We start from the raw sequence: 26,708 nt of genomic DNA, 5'->3' as shown, positions 1-26,708 counted from the left end.
CTTGATGGTCATGTTGGTCCACATGGTCATCAGGAAGCTAGTTATCCTATCAGAAGTGGGCCCTGAGGAAGCCTTTATTCACAGAGCAGCACAGAGTCTGCCCAGACATGGTGTACCATTCAGATGACAACAATCTGAAACTTAGTTAATAACTTATGGGAGCCACATCTAAGCCACAATGAACACACACACACACACACACACACACACACACACACACACGAGTGCACACATGCTTGTCCTGATGAAAGGCCCCTCAGTCATCATCTTTGTAAACACAACCTTTTACTTTGAGATGCAAACCTTTGTGTTCAGTGATGCAGGTGTTTATGAGGGTGCTACTCAGGCATGGCATGTGTAGACTTCTGTCAACACAGCACAGTGCAGTACAGGATGAAGAACACTCTGATTTCCTAGCCAGGTCCTGAATTAACATCACAGAAGTATCTACAAGCACCTTCGTTTAGGTGTAAAATTGGTATCCCAGGGAGCTTCTACTTCTTTTAAATGCAGATGTAAAAATCTGATTAAGATCTTGTTATTTAAGGAGCACAGGCATGTCACACAGAAAAAGCTTTCTCAACACCATCCAGGTTATTAGATTCCTCCATTAAATTACATCTTAAAAGTCAGACGTGTGCGCATGTTTTCCTCCTTCTGTATTGATTTATATTCCTGTGGGATTGAAAGAGTCAATACTCTTAAGGCATCTCCCTGTGTATCATTTATATTGGAATTTAATGGAAACCTCCTGAAGTATTTAGGAAAAAGCCCGCAAATAAGTATGAATCACACTTGAGCCCACACACTTCGTTTTGCCCCAGTGCCAGTCCGGTAAGATGAGAATTCCGAGTATGTTTCCTACTGTAAGCTTTTCAACCTGCTCCACCAAATCAGGGCTCCCATCACGGAACGATTTACTGTGCCTTTGGAAAGCGGAGACGCTCATTGAAGCCATTACGAAAATGAGGAGAAACACAGATTTTATGAGTGTAATAAAAATACAATGATCTAGACCATAAACCATCATCTAGTACACTGTCTGCGCTGCCCGCGTGTGACATTACCGAGCCCTTCGATTGCAGAGGGGTCCTCCAGGTTCTACAGCCTCTCTGATTGGTTCGCTCGCACACAGTGCTTCCTTCCAGGGCGCCTGCCCGGCTCTCTGAAGATTTGGTTAAGATTAAATCCAAATGAAACTTAATTTAAACAAACAATCTCAAAGGCACCCTAGGGGATAATATTTCTTTTTAGGTCAGTATGTATAAAGGCAAAGAGGGAATTTACTAAATCAGATAGATCGCAGCCTGGCTGGTCACAAGCTGCTTGTAAAGTCTGATGACATTTTCTAGTGTCCCTCGCTGCCCACCTCCAGACATTGTCTGGCTGGTGATTTTAATTCAGATTTTGGGTTAGAATGTGGGGTGCTATAAGAGTTCAGCCAAGTCATTTTCACTCTCTCCACATTTGTTCATCTTGGCAAGTTTCTGTAAACTATGAATCAATATTTCTCATGTTTCTGAAACATTCGTCTGTTTGAGTATCAGAGAGTAGAACATTCACATTCCTGGTCTTCTCCTCGGCTATCTAACATAGGTGTGAGGCGTTTGGGTAGAGACCCCTGACAAGGCAGGGAGTCCCGAGCACAGGCAAGGGTTGTGTTAAGTCCTAGTGTCTGCAGTCCCACCCATGACTCCCTCTGTTTGCAGAGTCACAGTGGGTCACTGTTCCCAGGCAGTGAGCAGGACCTCCACCAGCAGATGGAGGCAAATCTGCTGGGATGGATGAAAAGGGATGGAACCTTTGGTTCTGGGTCCCAGATATAGACTTCAACCTGTGGGCTGTGGGTCAGGAAAGAGTTGGGGGTGCCCCGTCTTGTGCACTGGTTTCAAATGCTGTGTCTCCCGTTGGAACTTGTCTTAAAGCCATAGGATGATCTGAGCAGTGTCATCCTGCTGTTTGGGCACCAGGGTCCTGGAGTCTGCCTTTAAAATGTCTTTCTGTGCCACAGAGAAATGCCATCCAGTGGATCTTGGCAGAAGTAAAACCTATTAAACTGATGCCAGTCTTGTCCTATCTACCAGAGGTGTAGAAAGTTCCAAGGACACTTGGATCAGCTACCTTGTAGAGGGAACTTTGTTAGGTTTGCTCAGCAACAAACAAATGGAGAGTAATTTAGAGCATTATCTACACAACATGAAATGCACTCTTTGGTTGGTATTTAACCCAACTGACATGAAAAACCCATTGTGACCTAAAACTCTATTGCTCGTCACTGTGGGTTGAACTGTGTCTTTCCCAAAGGTCACATTGGAGCCCTAGATCTTGTACCTGCCACCCTGTTTGAAGACAAGATTGAATGAAATACAGACTAGGTAAGGCCCTGGCCGAGGAAAGCCCTTCCTAATTCCCCAGGACAGCTCCCTTATAGAAAGGGAGACAGCAGGTAGTGGCAGATACAGCCAATGGGAGTTGGGTGGGGCTGGAAGCTGGAAGCCAAAGTATGCCAGGAGCTACAAGGAATTAGACGAAGGATTCTCCCCAAGTTTTGGAGATCACAGCCTTGCCCATGTTTGGGTTCCCAACTTTGGCCTATACAATTGTGGGAGAGTGTTTTAGATATTTTAATCCAACCAGATTGTGTTACTTTGTCATAGGAGAGCAAGCGAGTGAGTACACTCATGGGTATGTCACTGGACTGTCGTAACTGTCCACTAATGCTGAAAAAAGTCCGTTCTGGTCAAAGTCCATTCAAAGTCAACTAAAGCAGATGAAAAGAAACACTGTGTCTCCTCAGAGTCATTTTGAATGACTACATATTTAACTGGCAGAGGAAAACCAACCCAACTGAAAATGGGCAAGGAGTCTGAATAAACATCATCTCTAGGATGTGAAACTGTCCAACAGGCGAGAAAAGACGCTCAACTAGGTCACCAGGAAAGTGTGCATCGGTACCATGAGGAGGACCGGTGAAGTGTCAACTGGGCAAGCATGAAGACTTGAGTTTAGATCTCTAGCATTCATATAAACGCCAGGCATGGGGGTACATACATGTCTATAACCCCCTGTTGGGCTGGCTAGGTCAGGTGGGTCTCTGGCACTTGCTGACTGAACTGGCAAACTCCAGATTCAGTGAGAAACCTTGTCTCAAAAAATAAGATGGGGATAAACAGAGAAAGGCTCTTGGTATTGCCCTCTAGTCTCTATGTTTGTATACGCATACACATTCCCTTACACACGCATGCATGCACACATGCACAAGTGTTGGTCAGAATCAGAAAATGAGCTTTACAGCTGTGTGCATGGGGGGCAGGGCATGAAGTGACAGAGGAGTTCCTCAAAATATAAAAATGGTGCATTTAAAAAAAAAAAAAAACTGAGCCCTCTGACTCTGGGTACAGATCAAAGGAGATGAGATGAACAGGTTGGAATCCCATGTTCAGCTCCTGATATAACAGCCAAGATATAGAATGGTAGCATTCACACCATGGGACACTATCGGCCCAGGAAACACGGCAGCATAGCAGAGGATACCTTGCTGAGTGACTGTCCTGGGAAAGAAACAAGCTCCTACGACCCACTCACTCACATAAGGTGCTCAAGTGTCAAACTCAAGAGCGGTGTTCTAGAGTCCAAAGTGTGCACAGATGTGAAGGCACGTTGGCCACTGTGTGTGAACCTTTAGCTGTAATGAGTGGAGTCTGCAGATGGGATGCTGACAGCCCATAATATTATACTGTACTGTAGGCCCTGATGAGAGGGGTCCTGGGGCATTTCTGACTCAGAATGGGAACTGAGCAGACAGACATCTTTTTAATCTCATTTCACTAATCAGCCAAAACAAAAATGTACAACTGAAAAACAAAAAACAAAACAACAGTAACAACAACAACAACAACAACAACACTACTGTGTCAAAGCCCCTGGAGATCCACGTAAAGGAGAAGCCAAGCCTTTCTTTTTTTCGGAGCAGAATCCCCTGGTTTCTTGGGCAGAACATCACTTCTGCTACTCAGATCTCTTGTGACAGGGACACTTTCATCCTGTCTTGGAGTTACCCATGCTCACACCTTTAGGTCTTCATCTCCTACAGAAGAGACCCTAGTCCTGTTACCATTTCAACCATACAGTCCATGCTTAATTAAAAGCACAATACAGTTTTTAAAAAGGATCACTGTGGGGGTGGGGACATGGCTCAGTGGTTAAGAGCACTTTGCTGTTCTTACAGGGGATCCAGACTCAGTTTCTAGCATCTACAAGATCACCTGTATCTCCATCCCAGGGGATCTGATGTCCTTGCCTGGACCTTGTAGCCATCATGCATGCACATAGCACACACGCATATATGCAGACAAGCACTCATGCATATAAAATAAAAATAAATAAATCTTTAAACACTTTAAACATTGACAGCAGAGATTTGCCTCTAGTGAGCACTCTGTTTAAAAAAACAAAAAGAACACTGTATATATGACCTGCTTTAGATGCACAGAAAACTGGTTTCTGATTTTTTTTTTTTAAAGATAGGCATCTTTGCAGCATGCCGAAGCTGTTTGTACTGGAAGATGGCTTTTTCTCCAGAGAAAGCTAGACACTTCCCAATCATGACTGTGCATCTCGTGTCTGCTTTGGGTTGAGTCCAGTGAAGAGGATGCTGAGTGATTGATGTGGAGAGGGGGGAAGGCAGGCAATGGCAGACGCCCAAGAACGTTCACTGATGACTCCTGGGACTAAGTAGATCAAAAATGGAAACAGCTCATCTGGGATATCCTGCGTACAGAGGCCCAGTGTCCTGTGTTGGGCTCCTCACAGCCTCAGGCTGGTCTCAATGTCACAAGCCTCCTGCCTTAGTCTCCTGAGAGTTGGAATTATAGGTATATGCCACTATATCCAGATCTAATATCATTAAGGTTTTATTACATTTACTTATGTGATGTGATGTGATGTGTGTGTGTGTGCGCGCACGTGTGCACGCATGTGTGTCTGTAAATGCACGCAAATGCCACAGCAGACCAGGGGATACCAGAGGACAACTTGTGGAAGTCAGTTCTCATCTTCCGCAATATGGGCTCCTTGAGATTGAACCCAGAGTTAGTCTTGACTGCAAGCACCAATACCCACTGAGCCATTTTACCAACACTCTGACATCTTCTTAGTGAGGAAACACATTAGCGTGGTATCTACCCACTTAGAGCTGATACACAGAGGTGATATGAAGCAACATGCATCATATAGCTGATGAGCAGATCCTGTGCCCACCAGCCACAGGGGTACAGCCTGATGACTGTACAGTCTGCTGGAGAGTGATACCTCTGCCTGTTATTTGCTTCCTCTGGTAATGTTTTGTCCAAGGAAAAGAGAAAACAAAAACAAAAACAAAAAAAATAAGGAATATTGTTCTTCACCAGAAGCCACTGAGCCACTCTTTTGAACGTAGCTGCCTGCCTGCTTGTTGAGGTAATTTTCTCTCTGGGGTTGACCACTGTATCATTGAAGCGCTCTTGTAACACAGCAGCTCCCACAAACTCAAGTTCTTTTTATTTAGTCACGTACAGACATTTCAGGAGGATTTGTTGCCAGCTGTTTGGCACATGCACAATGCTACCTGGGGGTCACCGAGAATCCTGCATCTCCAGGCTTCAGCCCATTTTCAAGTGAATGTGTGTGGGGTCTCCTTAGCAAGAAGGTCTCCTGTTGGGCACCACACTCTCCTCTGTCTCCCTCCCCTGTCTTCTTTCCAGACAAAAGGAGGAGGAGGAAGAGGAGGAGGACAGAGAGGAGGCAGAGGAGGACAGGGGTGAGGAAAGGGGACTGTTATGACACATAAAAACTAGCCAGTCACTACAGAGCTTGATGTGCTAGGGTAGGGGTGGGGTGGATGATGGAGTGGGACCCAGAGCGTCTTCTCAGAGGGGAAGGAGAGGGAGAGGTACTCGGAGGAGAGGGGTTTGATTTGGAATGTAAAGTCAAGTAAGTAAGTAAGTAAGTAAGTAAAAGTAAGTAAGTAAGTAAGTAAAAACAGAAACTAGCCAGGGCATTTTCAGCTGTGTGATAGTGAGTTCTGACTGTCCACTTGACACACTGTGGAATCACCTGGGAAGAGGAGGGCTCTCAATAAGGAAGTGCCCAGATTAGGTTGGGCCTGTGACCACATTTGTGAAGTGTTTCCCGAATTGAGTTAATTGTGGTGGGAAGACCCACCCTGAATATAGACGGCACCATTTCATGGTTTGGATGCTGAGCCTGCATGCGTGTGTTCACTGTCATCGTCTCTTGACTGAGCATGTAGGTGACCAGTTCTCTCCTCTTTCTGTCACTGTGACGTCCCTGCTCTATAGCCAAATCAATCCTCTCTCCTTTAAATTGATCTCAAAGGGAATTTCTTTTCAACACATCAGCAAGAAGGGGGAAAGACAAAGCTGTGGTCTACAAACATATGCTACAACCAAACCCGGTCTCATTTAAATGTTTGTGTGACAAAGGAAAGGGTTGTGCCCTTTCTTCCTGTAATGGCCACTGACATCTCCCAAACCAAGCCCAGATTTCGGTTAGGAAGTGTAGAGAGTTTGTTGCTGTTGCTTGCTTGCTTGCTTGCTTTTACCTTTAAAAGGTTGTGAATATGTGTATCCAAAACGCAGGGGGTGAAGCACTTGGAATTCAATGTCCTGGAAAGTTAAGTTTTCCCACTGAACTGTCCTCATTGCTGTCACCCTTTGTGTTCCTTGGATGTGGACTTTGCAGTGAGCACGCTGCTCTGCGTTTCACTTCTCTCATCTCCGTGCCGAGTCGGCAGAATCAGAGGCTCCCTCTTGTCACCAGCAACCAAGAGTTGACAGGGATGGGCAGCCATGACTGCTTCGCCATGAGTGTCTGGAGCTGAAGGGAGCTGGGGACATGAGTCATCGTGGAATCGTGCCACACAATTAAGTCTGTATTCAAGCCCCAGCTCACGAGGAATGTTGGATGAGGACAACGCTTATGGGTCTGTCCTGGAGGCACAAGTGCCACTGGGATGAGTCTGAATGACAGCATGGGCCTTAACATCCAGAGATTGAGATGTTTTTAATGTGTTGGTGAGGAACCATTACTGAGGTATGCTGGGATTGTGTCTAGAAGATGGAAGGTTTGACTCTTGGCGGCACTGGGGACAATACGTAGCCTGGCTGGAGAAGAGGAACATTGTGAAGGTGCTGCTGCAACTGATGGCCAGACAACAGACACCAGTCTGGGCTGTGGGCAGCTTCTACACCACGATGATGAACAGCATTCTGTTACATCACTGCAATCTCTAGGTTTCCAGGTCACTGAGATGTGGGAGGACACTCCCTCATCCATTTTTCTGCCTCCCTCATTCTCTGCTCAGGTTTATCAAATAGCTGTAGCCTTCAGAGGCAGGTGCTCAGGGCAAGCTGAGAAGGACAGTGACAAGACGCTCTGACCAAGGGTCAGAGGTCAGTGATGTTTGCACGGCTGCTCCTTGGTCCATCACCTGTAGCCATCCTCAGTTCTCCACTAAGCATGCACAGGTATCTCTCTGGGAATACTGTCCTGTACCATTGTGGGCATAGAGCAGGTGTGGGGGTCCCCTGCCTGAGAAGATTGCTCTGTACTCACACCCCCTATACCCTTCAATTCATCTCACACACACGAAGGATGTGGCTCTCCATGCCTATGCCTTGGGACTAGCACTGTTTCTTAAACATCTGACTCTTTGATGCCAAAAGTCAGCACAGCCTTTCTACTTTCTCCTTAAAGTGTGTTCACCAGGAATACCTGTCCCATCCCTGGGGCCTTTGCACTTCCAAGAAGCATGGTGTGATAAAAACACACTTGCAAGTGCCTGGGTCTCAATTTAGAACGTGTTCTGTCTTAACCAAGTTGTGGCCTTGGCAGGTCAGAACCTCTGCTTCCCCTTGATAGAATCAGATTCATGGCTCATGTGCAAACTGTAGTAAAATATGTATAATGTACAACTTCCTGTTCTCAGCTCTCCGTATGGGGTCAGTGCACACATTCACACTGTTGGGCAGCAATTCCTACTATCCGTCTCTGGAACATTCCTGTCCTCCCAAGATGATGCAGTCTCTCCACTAAACACTGATTCTTCTTTCTATGCATGTGATACCTATGACTCTGCTTCCTATATGTAACAATGACAGCTCTTAAGTGTCCCAGGCAATGTCACATGAGCCTTGTGCTATATCTCCATAGGATGGTTAGGCAGTCAAATGAGACCAGGAGGAGCCTGTCCAGTACCTCACATATGAGAGTGTGCATTGATGGCTACTTCCTTTCTTCTGTCTCTGTCCCTCTTAACAAGTGCACCTGCCTTCCACTCCACATGGCCCAGTGGGTAAGTGGGAGGAACCCTGTAGACTTAAGAGTCTTTTCTAGAGGAAGATCTGGAATCTGTATGTCCTAGGCACAGAGACCAAAGCATGGATTTACATTCTCCAAAGAGCTGTAGGCACTTACTTGTGGGGAGGGGTGAGTAGGATTGCAGAAAGCTATGAATATCAAAGACAGGGACACTAGGAATTACACTGTCCTGGGAATTATTTCAGAAGTCCCCCATAAAACAGTAAAACCTCAGGAGTCCAAATGAATATTCCCACTTTTAAAATAAAAATCTACGGGCCTGTGAACTGCCTTCCCTCGCACCTGCCATAATCCTCCAGGCTAAGCAAGCTTTCTGGGGCTTCAGCAGGGATGGCGTGGCAGGTGAATGGAGCCCACATGTGGTACTGGCTGCTGAGGACCCTTTCCTACCTCTCTCCTCAGTGGGTTCCCTGTCCTCCTGTGGTTATAGAACATTTTGTCATCCTGGCTGCTTCTGTGCATTCTCTGTGTGAACTGTGGTCCCAGAAGTAGACACAAAGTTCCAGACACAGTGAAAGCAACATGGAGGAGAGAAGAAGGCCTGACTATGCCCTGCTTACCACAACAATATAACACCTCTTCACAGGCTGGGGAGTTTTCCTTTGAGATATATGTTATTTTTTCTTTCCTTTTCTTTTCGCTCCCCTCCCTCCCTCCCTCTCCCTCTCCCTCTCTCCCCCTCCCCCCACACCTCTCTCTGAGTCAGGGTCTCACTCTGTTGCCCATGCTGCCCTTGAGACTGCCATTCTCCTGCCTCAGCTTCCCAAGTGCAGAGATCATAAAGGCTTGTTGTTGTTACAGCCAACCTAAAGTTTGTCTTATTTCAAATGGTTTACTCTTTGAGAAAAATCCCCTGCTGACCCCTTATTCTGTCTCCTGTGGAGGAAGTTCCAGGTGCTTCTTGGAAAGGGTTAACTTGAGGCCTCTAAGCCCTTAGGCAGCAATTGGTCCTCTCTGTTTTGGGTTTTTCATCTATAGTCCTGACCAACTGCAGAATGAAAATGTTTGACAAACTTTGTGCCTGTCTTGAAGACTTACAGAGTTTAATACTGTCGTCATTTACCCAAACAGCATAGTTTAACAAGTCTGTGCACAACGTGGATGCAGCAGTGGGTGGGTGAGCTGACAGTGTGTGAGGATGGAGCTGGTGAGCTAGTTGTTCAGAAAGTCCTAGAGGATGGATGGTGAACCTGTGTCCAGCCAGAACCTGTAAATGTGGCATCACTCAGAAACAGCACCCGTGCCAGGTGTTGGAACACATACTTGTAATGCCACCATTCGGGAGGTGGGGAATCAGGAGTTCAAGGTCAATCTTGCCTGCACAGTGAGTTTAAGTTAAGATGATGTCACAGTACTTGGGATGGACTATGAGGCCATTGCCCGGGCTTGGATCAGGAGAGGAGTCTGGACATGAAGCAAGAAGGCCATGAAGTGGTAGAGATGAAGTCAGATGCTGCAAACAGTCATGGTGCCTAAACTGGAGAGTCCCAAGAAGAACCTCTCTCAGTATGGGCACAAGAATCCAGTCCACTATGCCATGGGACTGCCATGGGGCTGAGAGTGGATCCTGCTGTCTTTGCCACTGGCTCACTGTGTGTAGTCACAGCAGCTGTAAGAAAGGATGTTCACCCTCAGACTACTCCACCCTGGCCTTTCACATCACTCATGACTAACAACCATATAGGTTAACCCATGCCTAGGAGACACCTGGTTGAGCACCCCTTGCTGCTGTCACCTGCCAAGCTTTCTTGAAGAGAAACTTTATGTTGCAACTTTCTGTAACATTGTCTCTAATTCTTTTGTCAAAAGACCTATTCCTGTTGAAGGACAGGTGTGTAAAGGAGAAGGAAGAGGAGGAGGAGGAGGAGGAGGGTATCTTCTTCCCAGTGGTCTGATGACCACAGCCTGTGCTGCACTACACGTAGAGTTGTATCTCTTAAGAATGTGCTCACATTTCTGTGGGAGGCTTTCTGGCCTCAGAGAAGTTTTAGATAGTGGGGGCTTTCTCTGTGGATGCTGCTTGGCCAGCAGCAAGGGTAACTGTCCATTTGTGTTTTTATGAATATTCATCTTAACTTGACAGTAGTGAGGAAGAGCTGTGCTGTGTGGGTGTAGGCACTTCAGACACATGGCATGAAGGATAGCCAGCTGGAGCTGCAGGTGCTGACAAGCTAATGTCCCCCCTTTTCTGTCTGCTTGTTGTGCAGATCCTAGTTATAATCCTGTAAGGTGGCATCCTTGAGATGGGTACATGCAAGAATCTTTCAGCTTTCCTTGCAGGCATGCACATCTCCTAACTGTAACCCCAGCTATTCCCTGAAGTAGTCACATGTATGAATTAGGAATCCTGATGGAAGGAGTGTGGTAAGCTACTGTTGTTTCCTCCCCCTCCTCCTCCCCCTCCTCCTTTGCACAACCCCTCCAAGGCTTCACCAACCTCAAGTGCACTGATATCCTGAGGCACAGAACCTACAAGCCATGGGTGCTTCTGGATGTAGAATAGCTGTTACCAATGGAAGACCTTCTGTCTCCCAGAACTCTATGCTAAATTTGGATTAAAGTGTGCCTCAACTGATCCTGCACTTTCTCTCACTTTAAAATTTTTCCTTTGGCAATTCCAATTAGAGCTGCTTTCTCTAAACTGTCCTCTGGTTAGTGCATAGTGATGAAATGAACCATCTTTAGCAATTACAGCACAGTCTACAATAAGCAGAAGACAAGTTAAGCCTTCTGTCTCTGGCCATGAACTTGGCTAAAAGACGAACCTCCTAGTCTCATAGACTGCAGTGAAAGGTTTGTTGAGGCTTGATCTATTGCGATGTATTGTAATTTTGAATTCTCTCACAGTTTACCAGCCTTTGTTGTGCAAACCTGGCTCCTTAATTTAAAACTGTTCATATTTTAAAACTGTTTTTTGTTGCTATGTATTGTCATGCTAATTACTGGCCCTGGGGTGCCTCAGGGTTGAGAAGATCCTCACAAAGACCAAGTGATGCTATGTAACCTTGTTCCTCAAGTCAAGTCATCCCTGATTGGTATAAAGATGCCTACAGCCTATAGATGGGCAAAAGAGAGGTAGGCACAGTTCAGTTCCTGGACTTGGGGTCTGAGGCTGAACATGAAGGAAGAGAAGAGACAGTGGAAGACCCCACAGGGTAGATGAATCTTGAAGACATAGCCACAAGGGCTGGCCAGTCAGTGTAAGAACAGCCCAGGTTGAATGTAGCAGGTCATATCTTGGGGTTATTGGCAGGGAAGTAGACATAATAGTATAGAGGGTAGATATCTGCCCAGCTCTGGTGCTCTGAAGGCTTATTATAAATATAAGGGTTTTGTGTCTTTATCTGGGAAATGAATGATCTAAGGGTGTGAGCAGTTACTGTTCCCACCCCTCAGAGGGCTGTGGCTGTGTTGGTGAGAGGACCCTGACATGCACAAAGCATTGCACTTGTTGGTGAGTGACCTGGTAAAGGTGGTGGAACCAGACGCCATTCCTCCATGTGTTCGCTTGGGAGGGAGCCCAGTGGGCTTGGGATCCTGTGAGCATGTTTGTCCTGCCATGTGATTCACAATGTTCTCTTTCTTTCTTCCTGGTTGTATCTCTGAGCAGTTGGATGGACAAATTACTTCAAGAAGACTGAAGTGGTGTTCTGCACTCAGGGTCTTCTGAAGATGGTGTGCCCAAGTATCTTGCGAGTAGACATTTTTCATTTGGGATGGACACTCTTGTGAGTTTAACATCGAGGGAACCTAACTATTCTGAGTTGAAGGACACCAGTGTGCTCCACACCAATCTTGCAGCAAAGGTCACTAGTTCCACACCAAACTCAATAGCATCTGCAGGGTAGTTCAGCGAGCCTGCTTCATTTTGCTTTTCCTGATAGCATGAGAAGGCCCATAGAAGGAGAAGGTGGTCACATGTATGTATTCTGTGCTTAGCCTCACCCTCCTGGTTGCTGAGTCTTGCCCAGAAAGCAGGTGATGAAGTTTGAGGCTCAGTGTGTGTGGAGGTAAAGTGCCTTGAGCAGCTGCAGGCATCCCGACCCCTTCCTTTGCATTTCTTTTTTACAGGATTTGGGAGAGGGAAGAGCAAAAGTCTGGAATGCAGGCTGATTTCCTGATTTAGTCTATATCAAGCAATCCAGAGTAATTTGGTCTTATGTCAGCACACTGCTGCAGCTCCATTGATAACACAGCAGCAGGCTTACACATGGCTGCACTGTCTACGCTTCGCCCGTGGGTCTACTGCACCACATCCAGCAATCTTGCTCTTTCCTGCCTCTGTTCCAGGATCCCTGTGGACTAACACACAGCCAGAGGCTACAACCTGCTGCCGGGAGAGCTTAGCCCTGTATTCCAGTGTATGATCCGCCATGCCACATCCCCAATCCTGTGACCCACCATGTCCTTCCCCAAATCTGTTCCTATTTGTCCTGGTCAGGGAGGGGCACTCTGTTGATCAGTCTAATTCTGCCCTCATTTGTTCATGTTAGAACTAGTTCCCAAGTCGCAGACTCATTTGGGGGTGATGCAGGATTGCGCTGGATGAAAAGAGCAGGATGGCCTTTGAAATATAGAATTAAAAACCCTCAAAGAAGATAAACTATATTTGGGGCACATTTTTCACCTTCATAAAAATAAAACAATAAAGGTATGTTTGAAGAAAATATAATGTAAATATGTATTAATTTCACCTCATTATCTTTTATAAAGTTAAATTATAATATGGTTAAAGAGCAAAAATCGTTAAAACGTTAAACATCTCAGATGAGAAAGTAAAGAACTCATGACTTCTGAAGTAATATCTGAAAAGCAGTATAAATGGATTTGTTCCACTGAGTCTATTGTGTTAATTTATGAACAATTCTTTAACATCTTATCTTTAGAAAATAAAATTAATAAAAGAAGATTCACCTGCCAGAAGTCGGCCACCGTGGCGGGAAGTGGGCCCTGGGTGGCAATGTATGCGGGGTTTCGTGGGTCATGGTCCATCTGCAGGAACAAGAGGGTTGGGATAAGGATCAGTTACACAGGCAGGAAGACATGGGAACACGGGACAGCACAGCTTGTACCCATGGCTATTAACATACAGGGCCCGCACAGGAAGTCCCATCACCATCAGATGCATAAAAGCCAGGACACTCCAACTGACAGTGAGTCCTTCAGCCTGTCTATCCTGTTCCAGAGCAGGGCATACAAATGAAGACCAGGAGCCGAGCAAAACGGGGCCAGTGCCTGGATGTACAGGCAATGTTGATCACCATTCATGCCACCTCAGAGCAGCTGAGATTCTGCTCCAGGACAGGAGGCAACCTCCACCCACTCCAGGACATGTGGACGCCTGCCAGAACTGGGTCTAGTAGAGAGTGGCTATGCCTGAGTTGCTAGCAATGGGCCCATGCCCACATGCAATAGACAAGTTTGTGTGTCTTGGAACACATAAAAATACTTGGCTGAGGAGCTCACTCATGTTGGGTGTTTTTGTTTATCCTGGGAGGGACACGTGCAACCAACCTGGGATCACTGGTCTGTGAGTCTGTGTTAGTGTGTCTGCCTGCAAGTCTGCATGCGTGTATCCATCTGTGTGTGTCTGTAAGTACTGTGTGAATAGGTAGCTGTAGGTCTGTGGGTGTGTGTCTGTCTGTCTGCATGTTTATGTCTCTTTGTGTCTAATGTGTCTGTCTGTATGCCTCTGTATATGCATATGTACATGTGTATGTCTTCATGTTTGTGTGTATTGGCATCTCTGTGTGTCTACATGTGTGCATTCCATCAGTGTGTATCTCCATGTGTACATTCACAGGCATTTCATAGATGTGGTCCACCTTTCCAGACGTTCATTTCTGTTTCTTTTCTGACTGTGAGAGACTGAGAACAAAGAATGGGATTGAGGGTAGTTGATTTGTTGTCATATGCCTTGCTCACTCAAATGGGGGACATTCCACATCACAGACTTTAATTTCAATGGCTAACTTGAAGACTGACTATGCACATGCACGCACGCGCGTGCGCGCGCACACACACAGAGAGCGAGAGAGAGCGAGAGAGGGAGAGAGCGAGAGAGGGAGAGAGCAAGAGAGCGAGAGAGAGAGAGAGAGAGAGAGAGAGAGAGAGAGAGAGAGAGAGAGAGGAGAAAAAGTTTTAACAATGTGCTCCTTGCGATGGCTTGGGAAGGAAGAGACTCAGCCCCCATTAGCCCATGCACAGCTTGTGAGCACTCACAGGGATGAAGCCTGTCATCACAGAAAGGTGCTGGACGCACCTTGTAATTATGTGAGGCATGAAAGAGGGCAAGAACACAAAGCAGCTGGTGTGAGTTATTCTAACAGAACAACAATGTGGAAGCTGGCTGGGGTGGGGGCAGGGGAGAGCTTTCTGTGCATCTAATTTCATGATTCATAATTAAAACTGGACCTCGTTTTGAGATTCACAACATACACAATACAGGTAAAATTATGTTGCTTTCACTGAAAGCCCCAATTAAGATGTTTCAGCAGAAAAATGCTTAGCAGAATTGAGGAGTTTTGATTTTTCAAAATATGCATTTGCTGGGGGTGAGAGCTATTTACAGAGGCCCTGTCTTTCAGCAAACAGCTATGCAGAGGAAGGGACACACCACCCCCTTCTCCTATATGATTTCTTTTCCCCAAAACAGCATAGACTATATAGCATATTTAAAATTTGGGACATGTTTAAATTACCAATTTATCTGCTTTAAGAATGAGAAATGCAAGATTAAAAGGAAACATTATGGGCAGCATTTTGGGAGGGCAAGTTGTCCACTTTTGTGACATTAAAAAACATCTAACCCCATCGAACTTGCTCAGAAACCAAGCAGAAGGTAAGAAGGGTGTGAGCATGGCAGCACGGGGAAGGATCCGGGAGAGGAGGCAGGCAGCACGGAATGCAGGGAGGGAGGATGGTGCAGGATAGTGCATCACCCACCAATGTGAACAGCACAAAGTCTACCCTGGTCTGCTTAAGCCTTTGCTTAGAAGTGAGGCAAACATTCAGCTAGACAGGCAGAAGTTTTACCACATCTAAGTTTTTAGGGCAGGGCAACTATGTTTAGAGTTTGCCTGATGCGTTTCTATGAATGGGACTATTTAGTTTAGTAGGGGAATACAATGACTGGCCTGCCATGGTGGTCAATTAACATGCTGCCCACTCCAGCATTCTCTATTCTTCATGGCTGTTTCCTGCTTTCTTTCTCATTGTTCTCTGCTTCTCTTTATAGCCTTCATATGAGCAGTATTATGGTTCTATGCACACACTTCCAAGTATACACAGTGTCTGGGTCTCAGTTCTAGTGTGTGCAGATTTGGGCATGAGGGTACATATCTGAACGGGTGTTCTGAGCGCATCAGTGAATATCTGCAATGTGCTGAGGCAGATGCCACACTTTGGGGGCAGGAGGCTGTAGGGATGCATCTATACTTCCTTTATAGAGCCTCCACTCTGCTCCTGAGGCATATCCTTACTTAGCTTTCAGTGGTGAGCTAAGGAACTGGCCTAGCAATGGCTTCTCAACAACAGTCTTCCTACTGGGGGATTTTTCAGGAACCCAGTCTGCTCTAAGAGATCAGCATGACAGATAATCCTAGGAAACTCATTCAAGTTACTTTAGGGAAACCAAGTCAAAAGTCCCGGGTACCCAAGTATGCAGAATCTGCAGTGCTGCTTGTGCAGTTATAAGAAGGAAAGCCGTTAGCCTGTGTTGACTCGAGCCCTCACTCCACTGTGTCTCAGGCTGTTATTACAACACGGGGTGAAAGTCCATGTATTTCTATAAGCATGACTTGAAGAATGAGCCAGTGTCTTGCTGTTGAAAATGGATGACAACCGTTCAGTCTGTGAGTTACTAGCTTCATCTTTACACTTAAGCTCTCAGCAATGTTCTAAACAAAACTGACTTTGAAAACAGAGCACCGCGCATTTTAAGTCAGAAGCCCTGAAGAGCTTAGGAGAGGGAAGGGGAAGCAGTAAACAGGGAGTGTCTACTCCAGACAGGCCCTGTCCTCCCCAAGCTGCAGCCCCCAAACCGTGGGAAGACCTGGCCAGATTTGGGGAGGATGCACAGTCCTGGGTGCTGGAGTTACACAGTGTCTGTATATATTCTGACACTCCTGTGATTCCCTGCACCCCTGATGTGAGGCAAGTTTCACAGAATTATCTTTTTGTTTTTCAAGGCAAGTTTTCTCTGTGTAGCGCCAGCAGTCTTGAACCTCTCTGTGTAGATCCAGGGAAGCTCTCAATTCAGTGATATGCCTGCCTCTGCCTCCCAAGTGCTGGGATTAAAGGATGGTGGCAACAAGAATGGCCGGCACGCTTTCCTAAAAGCATACACAATGAGACTCTTGTCCTGATGCCAAGTCTTCACTTGGGTACTAGAGCTTTGCAACCAAGGAATGCTGTCTAAGGCCCTTTCATACACAGAACAGAGATTTATTTAACACTGATGAACACCAAACTTACGAGCACAGATGTTTTGTTGAGTATGTTCTGAGAATCCACAAATTGTCCCCCCACATTTGGCCAACTTCTTAGGACATCTGTCATGCTTTTCTTAGGATCCACCCTGTCCCGACTTAAATTATTTAAATGCATTCAAACTGAAACATTCATTTTGCTCCTGTCACTGATACAGTAGGATGAACAACTGAGCTTGTTTCCTGGTGGTGTTAGGAATCTTGGGTTCTGGGTCACACATACTGCGTACTTATCTGAACCATGGCCAGGTGGGTGGCCTCCCTCAGTCTGGAGGCCCCCAGAATCGCTAAGCAAGGTGCGTAGAGTGAACGCCTCTTTCTCATAAACACTCTGTGGGATGACAGAATCCCCGTTTACTCTCATGACCCCGATTTAAAAGCAAAGATTGCTCCTTATTTACTACTGGATGACTTCCCTGAAATTTAATGAGGAGTAGGCACAGATGTAATTATCATAGTTTTATGTGGCACAGCCAGGGCCGTCTGCACTGTAATTGTAAGCTGCTCATTCAGTGGCTGCTGCGAAGGTCATTATCACGGCTCCTCTAGTTACCTCAGACAGACGGCACAATCAGTTTCTTCTGGCTCATTCTTACAATCCAAATTTAGAGGAAAAAAATTATAATATGAAGCCTAGAGAAAGCAAATGTTACCAGAATTCTGCCTTTCCTACTGTCCCTTCTGACCTGGAGCCATGGACAGCAAAGCCTGGGAATCACTCTGACATGAACTCACGGGGATGTCCTATCTCCGCGGAAGAATACCTTGTGATGTTGGTCTGTGGATGGTGCAGCTGTTGAACCACATGAACCCGCACCGAGCCAGGGTTTCAGCCTGAACTCCCTTGGTTGACTGCTTGTCACTATGGGACAGCTAAGTGTGCCTTGGCATGAGCTCTTGATGTTCAGACTTGAAAACAGCTGCTACTTACATTCTGGATCTCCCGGTCTAGTTCTTTTCAAGTGAAGGGATCAGGACAAGAAGAAAACTGCTTCAGATGACTTTGAGTGTCTATCCCCTGTCAGTTTTCTACTATGTAGAGCCTGAGCCAGACACTTATAAATCAGAATTTATACTCTGCTCATGAGTGACTCAGCTAGCAAGTCTCAGGTGGGAGCTTGACTTAGTCCTAAGCAGAAAGAACATTTGAGCAACTCCAAATGAGAACCACTGAAGCAGATGAGTTCTGGGTTTAAAGTCCACTCCTGCTGAGGTAAAGAAGGCACCCCTGTTGTATGGACATGTAAGGGTCTGGGCTCAGGTGGGAGAGACAAAGCACCAGGTCCCATTCAGTTCATATCTCACAGTGCTTAAGCTCACTGTGTGGGCTGAGGTGTTGGGAAATGAGATTGGCCACACGTGCTGGAGTCTTAACAACATTTTCACCCAAAAAGGGATGATGCTGAGCATCTCATAGTAATCTGTCAGAAGCCCCTCCCCACAATACGATGGACAGAAGCTCACAGATGGCTTCCTATTGGAGGACTGGAAAGAGCCCAGGACATGGTGATCCAGGTTTATGAATTGGAGATCACCTGTGCACTTTTAGTCCTTGGTACTGTGGGGATCCCGTCAGAAAATGTTGTGTGCTGCAGGCGGCCCTGTTTGGTAAATGCAAGCTTCAGAAGGGAGGTGAGATTCCTGGTTCTTCCCCGAGTCTGACAAGGGAGACTCTTGATGTGGTCAGTGCTACAGCTGCCCTGGATCCACAGGATGATAACCTCTGCTTTGATTAGGGTGCCTCTGAGCACACTCTGTGACTCTGCATGGCTTCTTCCCTTCCAACCACATCAGCCCCACTGTGGAGGCCAGCTGAGCCTCCCCAACGCCAGCTTTCTAGCCCTCCACTACCAGTTTCCCCTCTCTTCTTGGTCAGCCCTCAGTTGGCTCTGGCTCTTCCCTCTCCAGTCACTTCTTCTGAGGCCGGAGATAAGAACATACATCCTGAGCCTAAAGATGTGCCACTATGGGAACACAACATTACAAGGAGTGGGGAGGACATGCCTCATGGTACAGGTAAAGCTGCTCTGCCATTGGGCATGCAAACCTGCTGCCTGTCCACTCTTCTACTGGGTCAGGTTGAATGGTCCAGCCACACTCATTCAGTATCGGTCTATTCCAGCCACCGGCAAAGCCTGAAGGAGAACCCACTGTCCTGTCCTGCCTCAGAGCCATGAAATACTTGGACCCCATAAGTAAACAGGAAGTAACATCTCCAGGGAAGAGGTGTGACACTTAACAGGAATCGTCCCAAGCCACAGTTTGTGTTAGGAAACTGCCCTTGCTGTCTGGACCCTGCAGGCCACACTGACAGTGTAGAGACAGCGAGACTGGGCCAAATGCTTCACCAGCTCATAAGCTGGAGCAGGGACCTCACCCAGACCTTTCTTAGGTGGCCCATGACCACCTAAGAAATAGCCCCGTGCCTTGCCTCCCCAGGGATGGTGTACTTACAATGGGGCTGGCATTGATGTAGTCGGAACTGCCATTGCTCTTCTCAGACTTCAACAGGATCCTGGAGTGGTCATCTGCAAGTAAGCCAAGAGTGGAGGGTTAAATTGCTGCATCGCTCTCCAACTACAGGAGAGCTAACCATGGCATGCGTGGGGTGTGGGTGCCTTGAAGGCTCCATGCGCTTTAAGGCTCCCTTCCAGCCCTTTCAGCTCTGGACCATACCTTGCTGTGTGGACCCTTCCCTTCCTCACTCTGTGTATGAATCTTTGGTATAAGGGCATTGCAGTGTATGTATGGGCAAAGGCACCAGGGTTCTCACTTGGCAGAATTCAGACACCTTGACAGTTTTCCTCCTATGTTGAGCTCAAATGCCAGATTTATCTTCTACGCAGAATTAACCAAGCTCTGGCCTTTTAGTGACAGACAGCTCTGTCAACACTCAGTAAATAAACATAACCGTTCACACTACCAGGAAGGCCACTCACTATCCAAAACATAAAAGTCTGATAAATCATTAAAGCCTTGCCCGTTGTTAGAATTTAGTTTCAAAAGGAAAGTAAGGGTCAGAGAAAATGCAGAGGAAGAGAGCACAAAGCAGAAACGTGTCCACTCTCAAGATAAGAATGTGAAGAGCAGGATCCCAGCGCTGTGGAGACAGACCCCACGGTGGGATTAAGGGTACAACACCTTAGATATGGAACAAACCGCCTCCTGCCTGCTGTGCGCCCTTAGTAGAAAGTGTGTGGTGGGGGAGGGGAAGGGGCAGATGGAAGGTTGTGAAGACAGAATTGCTTAAGAGCGCCAGAACTTGTGAAAACTTCTTTGTCCTTCAGTAGTGAGTTCAAACACCGCCACCACTCTCAATCATTGCTCCCACCCCCAGAAGGTTTCTGTGAGGAGCACACAACATCATGTCTTTTATTCTGGTGAGAGAGTCATCTGTTCTTGTAAGCCCTTTACGCCTTCCTCAGACAGGTGACTTCTGTAGAAGGTGGCTCTTAGGTACTAGAGCCACTCAGTTGCATCAATGCAAACTTGAGAACTTCCCCTCCCCCCTCACATACATGTTTCTGTAATTTCATTTTGAAACAGGGCCTCACTCTGTAGCTTTGACTGTTCTGGAACTTGATTTGTAGGCCAGGCAAGCCTCGAACTCATAGAGAGCCACCTGTTTCCACCTCCCAAGTGTGCGCATTAAAGGATGCACAACTATGTTTATCTCTCTAGCTCTTTCATTTCTCTTGAAGATTTTACTTTGAAAAAAATATATCTGTGTGTATGTGTGTGTGTGAGTATGTGTGCATGTATGAGTGTGTGTATGTGAGTATGTGAGTGTGTGTGTGTGAGTGTGTGTGAGTATGTGTGTATGTATGAGTGTGTGTATGTGAGTATGTGAGTGTGTGTGTGTGTGAGTGTGTGTGTGAGTATGTGTGCATGTATGAGTGTGTGTNGTATGTATGAGTGTGTGTATGTGAGTATGTGAGTGTGTGTGTGTGTGAGTGTGTGTGAGTATGTGTGTATGTATGAGTGTGTGTATGTGAGTATGTGAGTGTGTGTGTGTGTGTGTGTGTGTGTGTGTAGGTGCACTTGCGCCATGAAGCATGTGTAGAATCAGAAGACAACTTTATAGAGTTGGTTTTCTCCTATGTCTAATGTGGTTGGGTTCTGGGGACTGAACTATTATTAGGCTTGCATAGCAAGAATTTTATCTACTGAGCCATCTTAGCCCTTATTTTAAAAGATATTTGAATTATGTAGGGTTTTGTATGGGTGCACATGTGAGTACAGGTGACCATGGAAGCCAGAACTGTCACACCTCCCTGACGCTGGAGTTACAGGCTGTTGTGAGCTGCCCAAAGTGGGTGCTAAAAACTAAACTTGGCCCCACTGGAAGAGCTGCACATACTCAACCACTGAGCTATCACTCCAGGCTTTAGCTTCTTAGACAAAGTCTCCTGTAGCCCAGGCTATCCTCTAATTCACTGTGTAGTCCATGATGACTTTGAATATCTAATCCTCCTGTTTCCACATCCCCAGTGCTGGGTTAACAGGCATGTGTACCACACTGGATTTATATAGTGCTGAGGATTGAATCCATGGCCTCACACATGCTAGGCAAGCATTCTATGAACTGAGCTACATGTACCTCCAGCCATAATTAAAAATGACAATAACACAACAATGACAGCAACAGCAACAATGGGTGCTGGAGAGATGGCTCAGTGTTTACCAGGGCATACTCCACTCACAGACAACCTGAGTAGGGTTCCCAGCATCTATATCAGTGGCCAGCAATGGCTGGTAATTCCAACTCCTGGGGAACTGATGCCTTCTTCTGGCCTCTGAGGGAATCTGCACTTGTGTACATAATCCCACACAGACACACATGTATGCATGTAATTTAAAACAACCACCACCAGGTTTGGGGAAGTTACGAGACTTATACCAGATTGAATTTGGGAAGCATAATCTGTTGGGCTCTAGGCAATAGAAGACTGCAGCCTAGAGGTCTGTCTCAGGGTGTGGTGGAAGGTGCTTCAAGCGGAGACAGGATTAGGCAAGAAACATCTATAGACCGGATGAAGGTTCATACATCTCATGGTATTAACATTTATCTATTCACCTATGTATCTGTTGAGGGTTGGAGAAGCACCATGAAAGCAGTTAAGACAGTGAATGCCAAGCCATCTCTGCAGGTTTTTTGTTTTTTTTTTTTTTTTAAGCAAAGATGTAGGTTATCAAAAAAAAAAATCCCATGGGCTGGATGGCTCCTTCCTGTATAACTGTACTAAATGCAAACTGGCAGCATCAGGAAACTGAAGTACACCTTCTTTTCCTGATGCAAGTTACCATCATAAATATTTGTTAAGAAATATTCTTAAATCATTCCAGTATTCTATATTTTCACACATACTAGGGGAAAAAAGAGGCACACCACCGTCAAGCTGCTGTGGTGGCCGCTAAACGGACTCTGTAATATTTTAGTAGAGAACCACATTCCTAGTTCCTTCCAGAGTGTTCCAGAGGGGCACCCGGAAATCTGATTTACTGTAAATGTTCTCAATACACCAACTGTAGGCAATAGGGAGACACATTATTAAACAGCAAGATCTGGTGGGGAAGGAACAAGGAAAGGAAAGACCGCAGCTCATGATCTCCAGCTCTAGTATTGCGTGCGTGCTCAGTAAGTTCTGAATGTTCCTAGTGGAACTCTTTGTTAGGCTGGGGAGATCTGAGAGCAACTGGGACTTCTCTCACAGGAACAGCTTGGCCCAGAACAGCAGACAGCAACTGTGTGCTTGGGCTCAGCAGGTGGCTGCAGCTGGACTTTCTTATCAGAAAGCTGTGAAAAAGTCCCTTGAATCTGGAGGCTTGGAACAAGAAAGACAGTGAGCAGGAGCCTTCAGTCTGAATATGAAGAGACTCTGTCATGGCTTCTGTCTGCTAACGTACAGCAGCGACAGTAGCTGCTGTGGACCTCTGTGCACAACAGGCACACAACATTCACCTTTTCCTCATCTTAAGAACCTCAAATGAAGGACAAGCCTCCTGCCCTCTGGTGGTATATTTGGCTTTAGATTGTATTTTGTATTTGTGTATTGCTTTTAAACTTAGGCTATTTTGTTTTTAACATTGGTCTACTTTGGGTCATGTTTTTGGAAACCCATGGGGCCTTCCAAAAAGGGCCAGCACACCATGCACAGCAAGGACATGCACAGAGATAAGTCAGTAGCAAATCTCTAACCTAATGTGTGGTCTTCTTTCCCTGTTCATATTTTTTTAAAGCAGTGCTATAGGAGCTGGCGAGAGGCTTCCTAGACTGCAAAGATGGCAGGGGGGCCTGTGAGATCAGTCTACACACGTCAGGTCAACTGTAAGTTTCAGGAAAGCCAGGGGGACAAACAAACACCAGGTCGACCCCTATCTGTGCTTTATGGGAGTTATTCCTTCCTGTCCTCAGGGCAGCACTTACATAGCATAGAGTGACAGGACACATGGGTCAATGGTGGTATCTTTGAGCAATTTCAGTTAACAAGTGGGTGTGTTTTTTTCAAAACTCGGTCTGAGAACTCTGTAACTAGGAGCATCTCACTTTCTGCATCTAGTCCTATAATTGTTGGAGCTATTTTCTTTCTAATGAGATCCACAATCTGGGAGGGAAGGTGAGAAACAAATATGGAGGATACTGTTGGTCAAACCCACCACACATCACTACCTTCCGACTTTCCCCAGTATCTGTCACATATCAGCACTTTGTTCAGCAATATTCTTGATTTCTACAACATTCCATAGTTTTACAGATATCATCTCTGCTCTCCTGGATACCTATACTACATATTAAATGGGACTATATTCTTATTTTATATAGAAGAAATGGAGGTTCAGGAAGATCTGTTCTTGGTCAGTCTTAGGAGAAAGCAGCTTTAAGTCTAAGTTCTGTCATCTGCTAGCCTGGAGTGTTTAGATAAATTACTCCGTGTTTCAGAGGATTGGACTTGTCTTTCAAAATATGGCGTTTAATATCTAATTACAGGACTGTTGTGATAAATGACATCTATTATTAGAACACAGTGAGGAGTTCAGGAATAAGTTTAAGGCTACAGATGGACCCACAGATGGAGTGGAAGTCCACTGAGTTAGCAAAATGTGTGCAAAGACCACGGTCTCATCAGTAAATAGAAAATGACTTTCACAAGTGCCAACATAAGGAACAAGTTCCAGAATTACAAGGGAAAAGCCCAGGATGACAGTCTCCCTTTAATGGTGGAGAGCTCTAAAGTTTCATCATTAATGGATGTGGGAAATAGAATCTTGGTGTTTAGACGATGCATGGAAGCCACTTTTGGTCTAGAATAGACCCCTCAGAAAAGTGGTTCCTACAGCTCCTGGTATTGCTGCTCATGTGGTCCAAGCAATAGCAATGTGTAGCTAGTCATCTCCATCTCACTGGTACATGCCTTCCTCCAAGTTGCCTGTCTCTTGATGTTCCTCTTCTCCCTGTGGTGCTCATACTCCTACGGTCTTCCAAGGTGCTCAATATACTATCCCTTCCCCCCCCCATGTGCTTGTCCCTCAAATCTCCATGGCTCATCTCATGTCCCCATTCCTCATGCCTCTGTATTCTTCATCCCTCCATGTCTCAACCCTATATGGTGCTCATCCCTCTGCACCATTCGCCCATGTTGGTCATCCACCTGCATCACTGCCACTCCTCCATGTTCCTCGCTCCTCCTTATAGTCAACCCAGTGAATGGTCTCCATGGTCATAGCTTTCTTCCCTCCTTTCACATGCCCACTGACAGCTGATGAACAGCAATTATGTAACCAGATATTACCTACTGCCCTCAGTAAACCAGACAGCAATGCTGCCCCATGTTCCCAGTGAGGGATAGCAAATGTACAGAACTGACTGTATTCAGTCCTACTTTGCTTAGGCAAAAGAACACATTGTTACATGTGTTTGCTCCAATGCTCCATATGGGTGCCTCAGAATACCTAGGAACAGAAAGAAATAATGTGACCTGCTTTTCTTGTTGCTGTGACAAAGTATCAGATGCAGCAACTTAAGGAGCAACTTGAGGGTAAATACTGCCTGTCATGCTTGGGGAGACAGATAGGACATGGTAGGTAGCTAGTGACATTGTATATGCAGTCAGGAAGTAGAGAAGAGTGAAAGATGAGGCACTGCTCTCTTCCTCCTTTTATTCATGTGGCAACATCAGCCCTTGGGATGGTGCCATCCACATTTGGGGTAAATCTTCCCTCGTTAGTTACAGTTAAATTATTTTTAAAATTTATGTATATGGTTTCATGTACTTGATCTCTCTCTCTCCCTCTCCCTCCACCCACCCCTCGTGGTGTGTGTGTGTGTGTGTGTGTGTGTGTGTGTATGTGTGTGTGTGTGTGTGTTTGCCTGGTGTCTGCAGAAGTCAGAACATAGCATGAGATCTTCTGGAACTGGAGTCATAGGTGATTGTGAATCCCTATGTGAATGCTGGGAACAGAGCCTGGGTCCTCTACATGTGCTCCCAATAACTGGGACATTTCTCTAGCCCCGGTTAAGGATTTTTGGAAATATTCTCAGACACACCCAGAAGTGTGTTTCCATGATTCCAAATCTAACCACATTGATAATTAAGATTAATGCTTGCAGGGGATGGAGAGATGGCTCAGTGGTTAAGAGCACTGGGTGCTCTTCCAGAGGACCTGGGTTTCATTCTCAGCACTCATGATGCCTACAACTCTTTGTAACTCCAGTCCTAGGGGATCTGATGCCCTCTTCTGGCCTCTGAGGGCACCAGACATGCATATGATGCACAGATATACATGCAGGCAAAACACCCATGCACATATAATAAAAAATAAATTAAAAAAGAATCACAACTCAATCTTGTTTCCACTTGACACTCAAATATCATACTTTGAGTCATAGCATTCCATTCTTGTCCTCTAAAACCTCGTGTTAATCTCTGCAAAACTGAGTTAGTCCATCTCCAAAAGTCCCCATCACTTTCTAACCATCTCAATGCCACTCAGAAGCTTAAAGCATGAACTTTCTCCTGAGAACCCAGTTTCAACTAGAAGCCCCTGTAAGATAAAAGCCACGGACTTCTAACACACAACAGAGAACAAACATTCCTGTTCCAAAAGGGAGGAATGGTAGCAAAAAGCAAAGAGCAGAACAGTAAAAATGAAACCCAGCCGAGAAAACACTGACCCTGCAGTCCCATGTCTGGCATCTGCCGCTGGCGAGATCAGTTGAGCTTCAACAGCCTTGGTTAGTTCCACAGCTCCAGCCTACAGCACACACAGTCTCTTTCTTGGGGTGCCTCCCTCTGTGCCTTTTTTGGTGGACATCCCACTGTTCTGGTATTTTCAACAATACATCTTAGACTTCATCTTCCCAGTTTCATGCAATGGCCTTTCAAGGTCTCCTTCCATGGGGTCAGAACCTGTCACCCTTAGTCTGAAGAACCTTGTTATTACCCACCATGACCCTTTAGTTCTTGCATCTCCCCTGGCTGCACAAAGTGCCATGTGGATGACAATTCCAGCCTGGATTGTGGTTATGCACTGAGGACCTAAGTTGCATCCTTCTCTTGCATGGATCCCGGGGAAGCACCGCCCTAGGCAGTTGTTCTGAGCAGAGATCCCCTCTGCTGGTATCCTCAGTGCAGGCTTTCTTTCCCAGTGAATTTACATTTTCACTACATAGGGCCTTTTGTGGGTTGGGGTCTTCTCAGGATACATTTTCTGTAACCCCAGTACAGAGCACAAGGTTTCTCTTTAATGGTGCTAATCCAACACTTTTTCAGCTACTGTCAATGACTTTAAACTTATTTATTTGTTCATCTTTCTTTTCTTTTCTTTCTTTCTTTCTTTCTT

The 26,708-nt window shown here is 45.9% G+C and overlaps 1 protein-coding gene and 1 long non-coding RNA gene across 2 annotated transcripts in view; one reads left to right on the top strand and one right to left on the bottom strand.

Annotated features, from left to right (window-relative positions):
- LOC110324243 overlaps positions 1-12,136 on the top strand; it is a 98,639-nt gene extending 86,503 nt beyond the window's left edge. Inside the window, exon 3 of the long non-coding RNA XR_002380681.1 lies at positions 11,990-12,136. This is a non-coding gene — a long non-coding RNA (uncharacterized LOC110324243). The remainder of the gene's footprint in view (positions 1-11,989) is intronic.
- Positions 1-26,708, bottom strand: part of Ptprn2 (protein tyrosine phosphatase receptor type N2) — a 755,793-nt gene that overhangs the window by 29,693 nt on the left and 699,392 nt on the right. The window contains exons 16-17 of the mRNA XM_021201639.2: positions 19,323-19,396; positions 13,294-13,371 (exon numbers count right to left, since the gene is read on the bottom strand). Of these exons, the coding sequence (XP_021057298.1) occupies positions 13,294-13,371; positions 19,323-19,396 (152 nt within the window). The remainder of the gene's footprint in view (positions 1-13,293; positions 13,372-19,322; positions 19,397-26,708) is intronic.

Source organism: Mus pahari, chromosome 7 (genome assembly GCF_900095145.1).
Source record: "Mus pahari chromosome 7, PAHARI_EIJ_v1.1, whole genome shotgun sequence".
Lineage (NCBI taxonomy): Eukaryota > Metazoa > Chordata > Mammalia > Rodentia > Muridae > Mus > Mus pahari.
The sequence above is the reverse complement of the archived record's forward strand: the minus strand, read 5'-3'. Positions and strand labels throughout refer to the sequence as shown.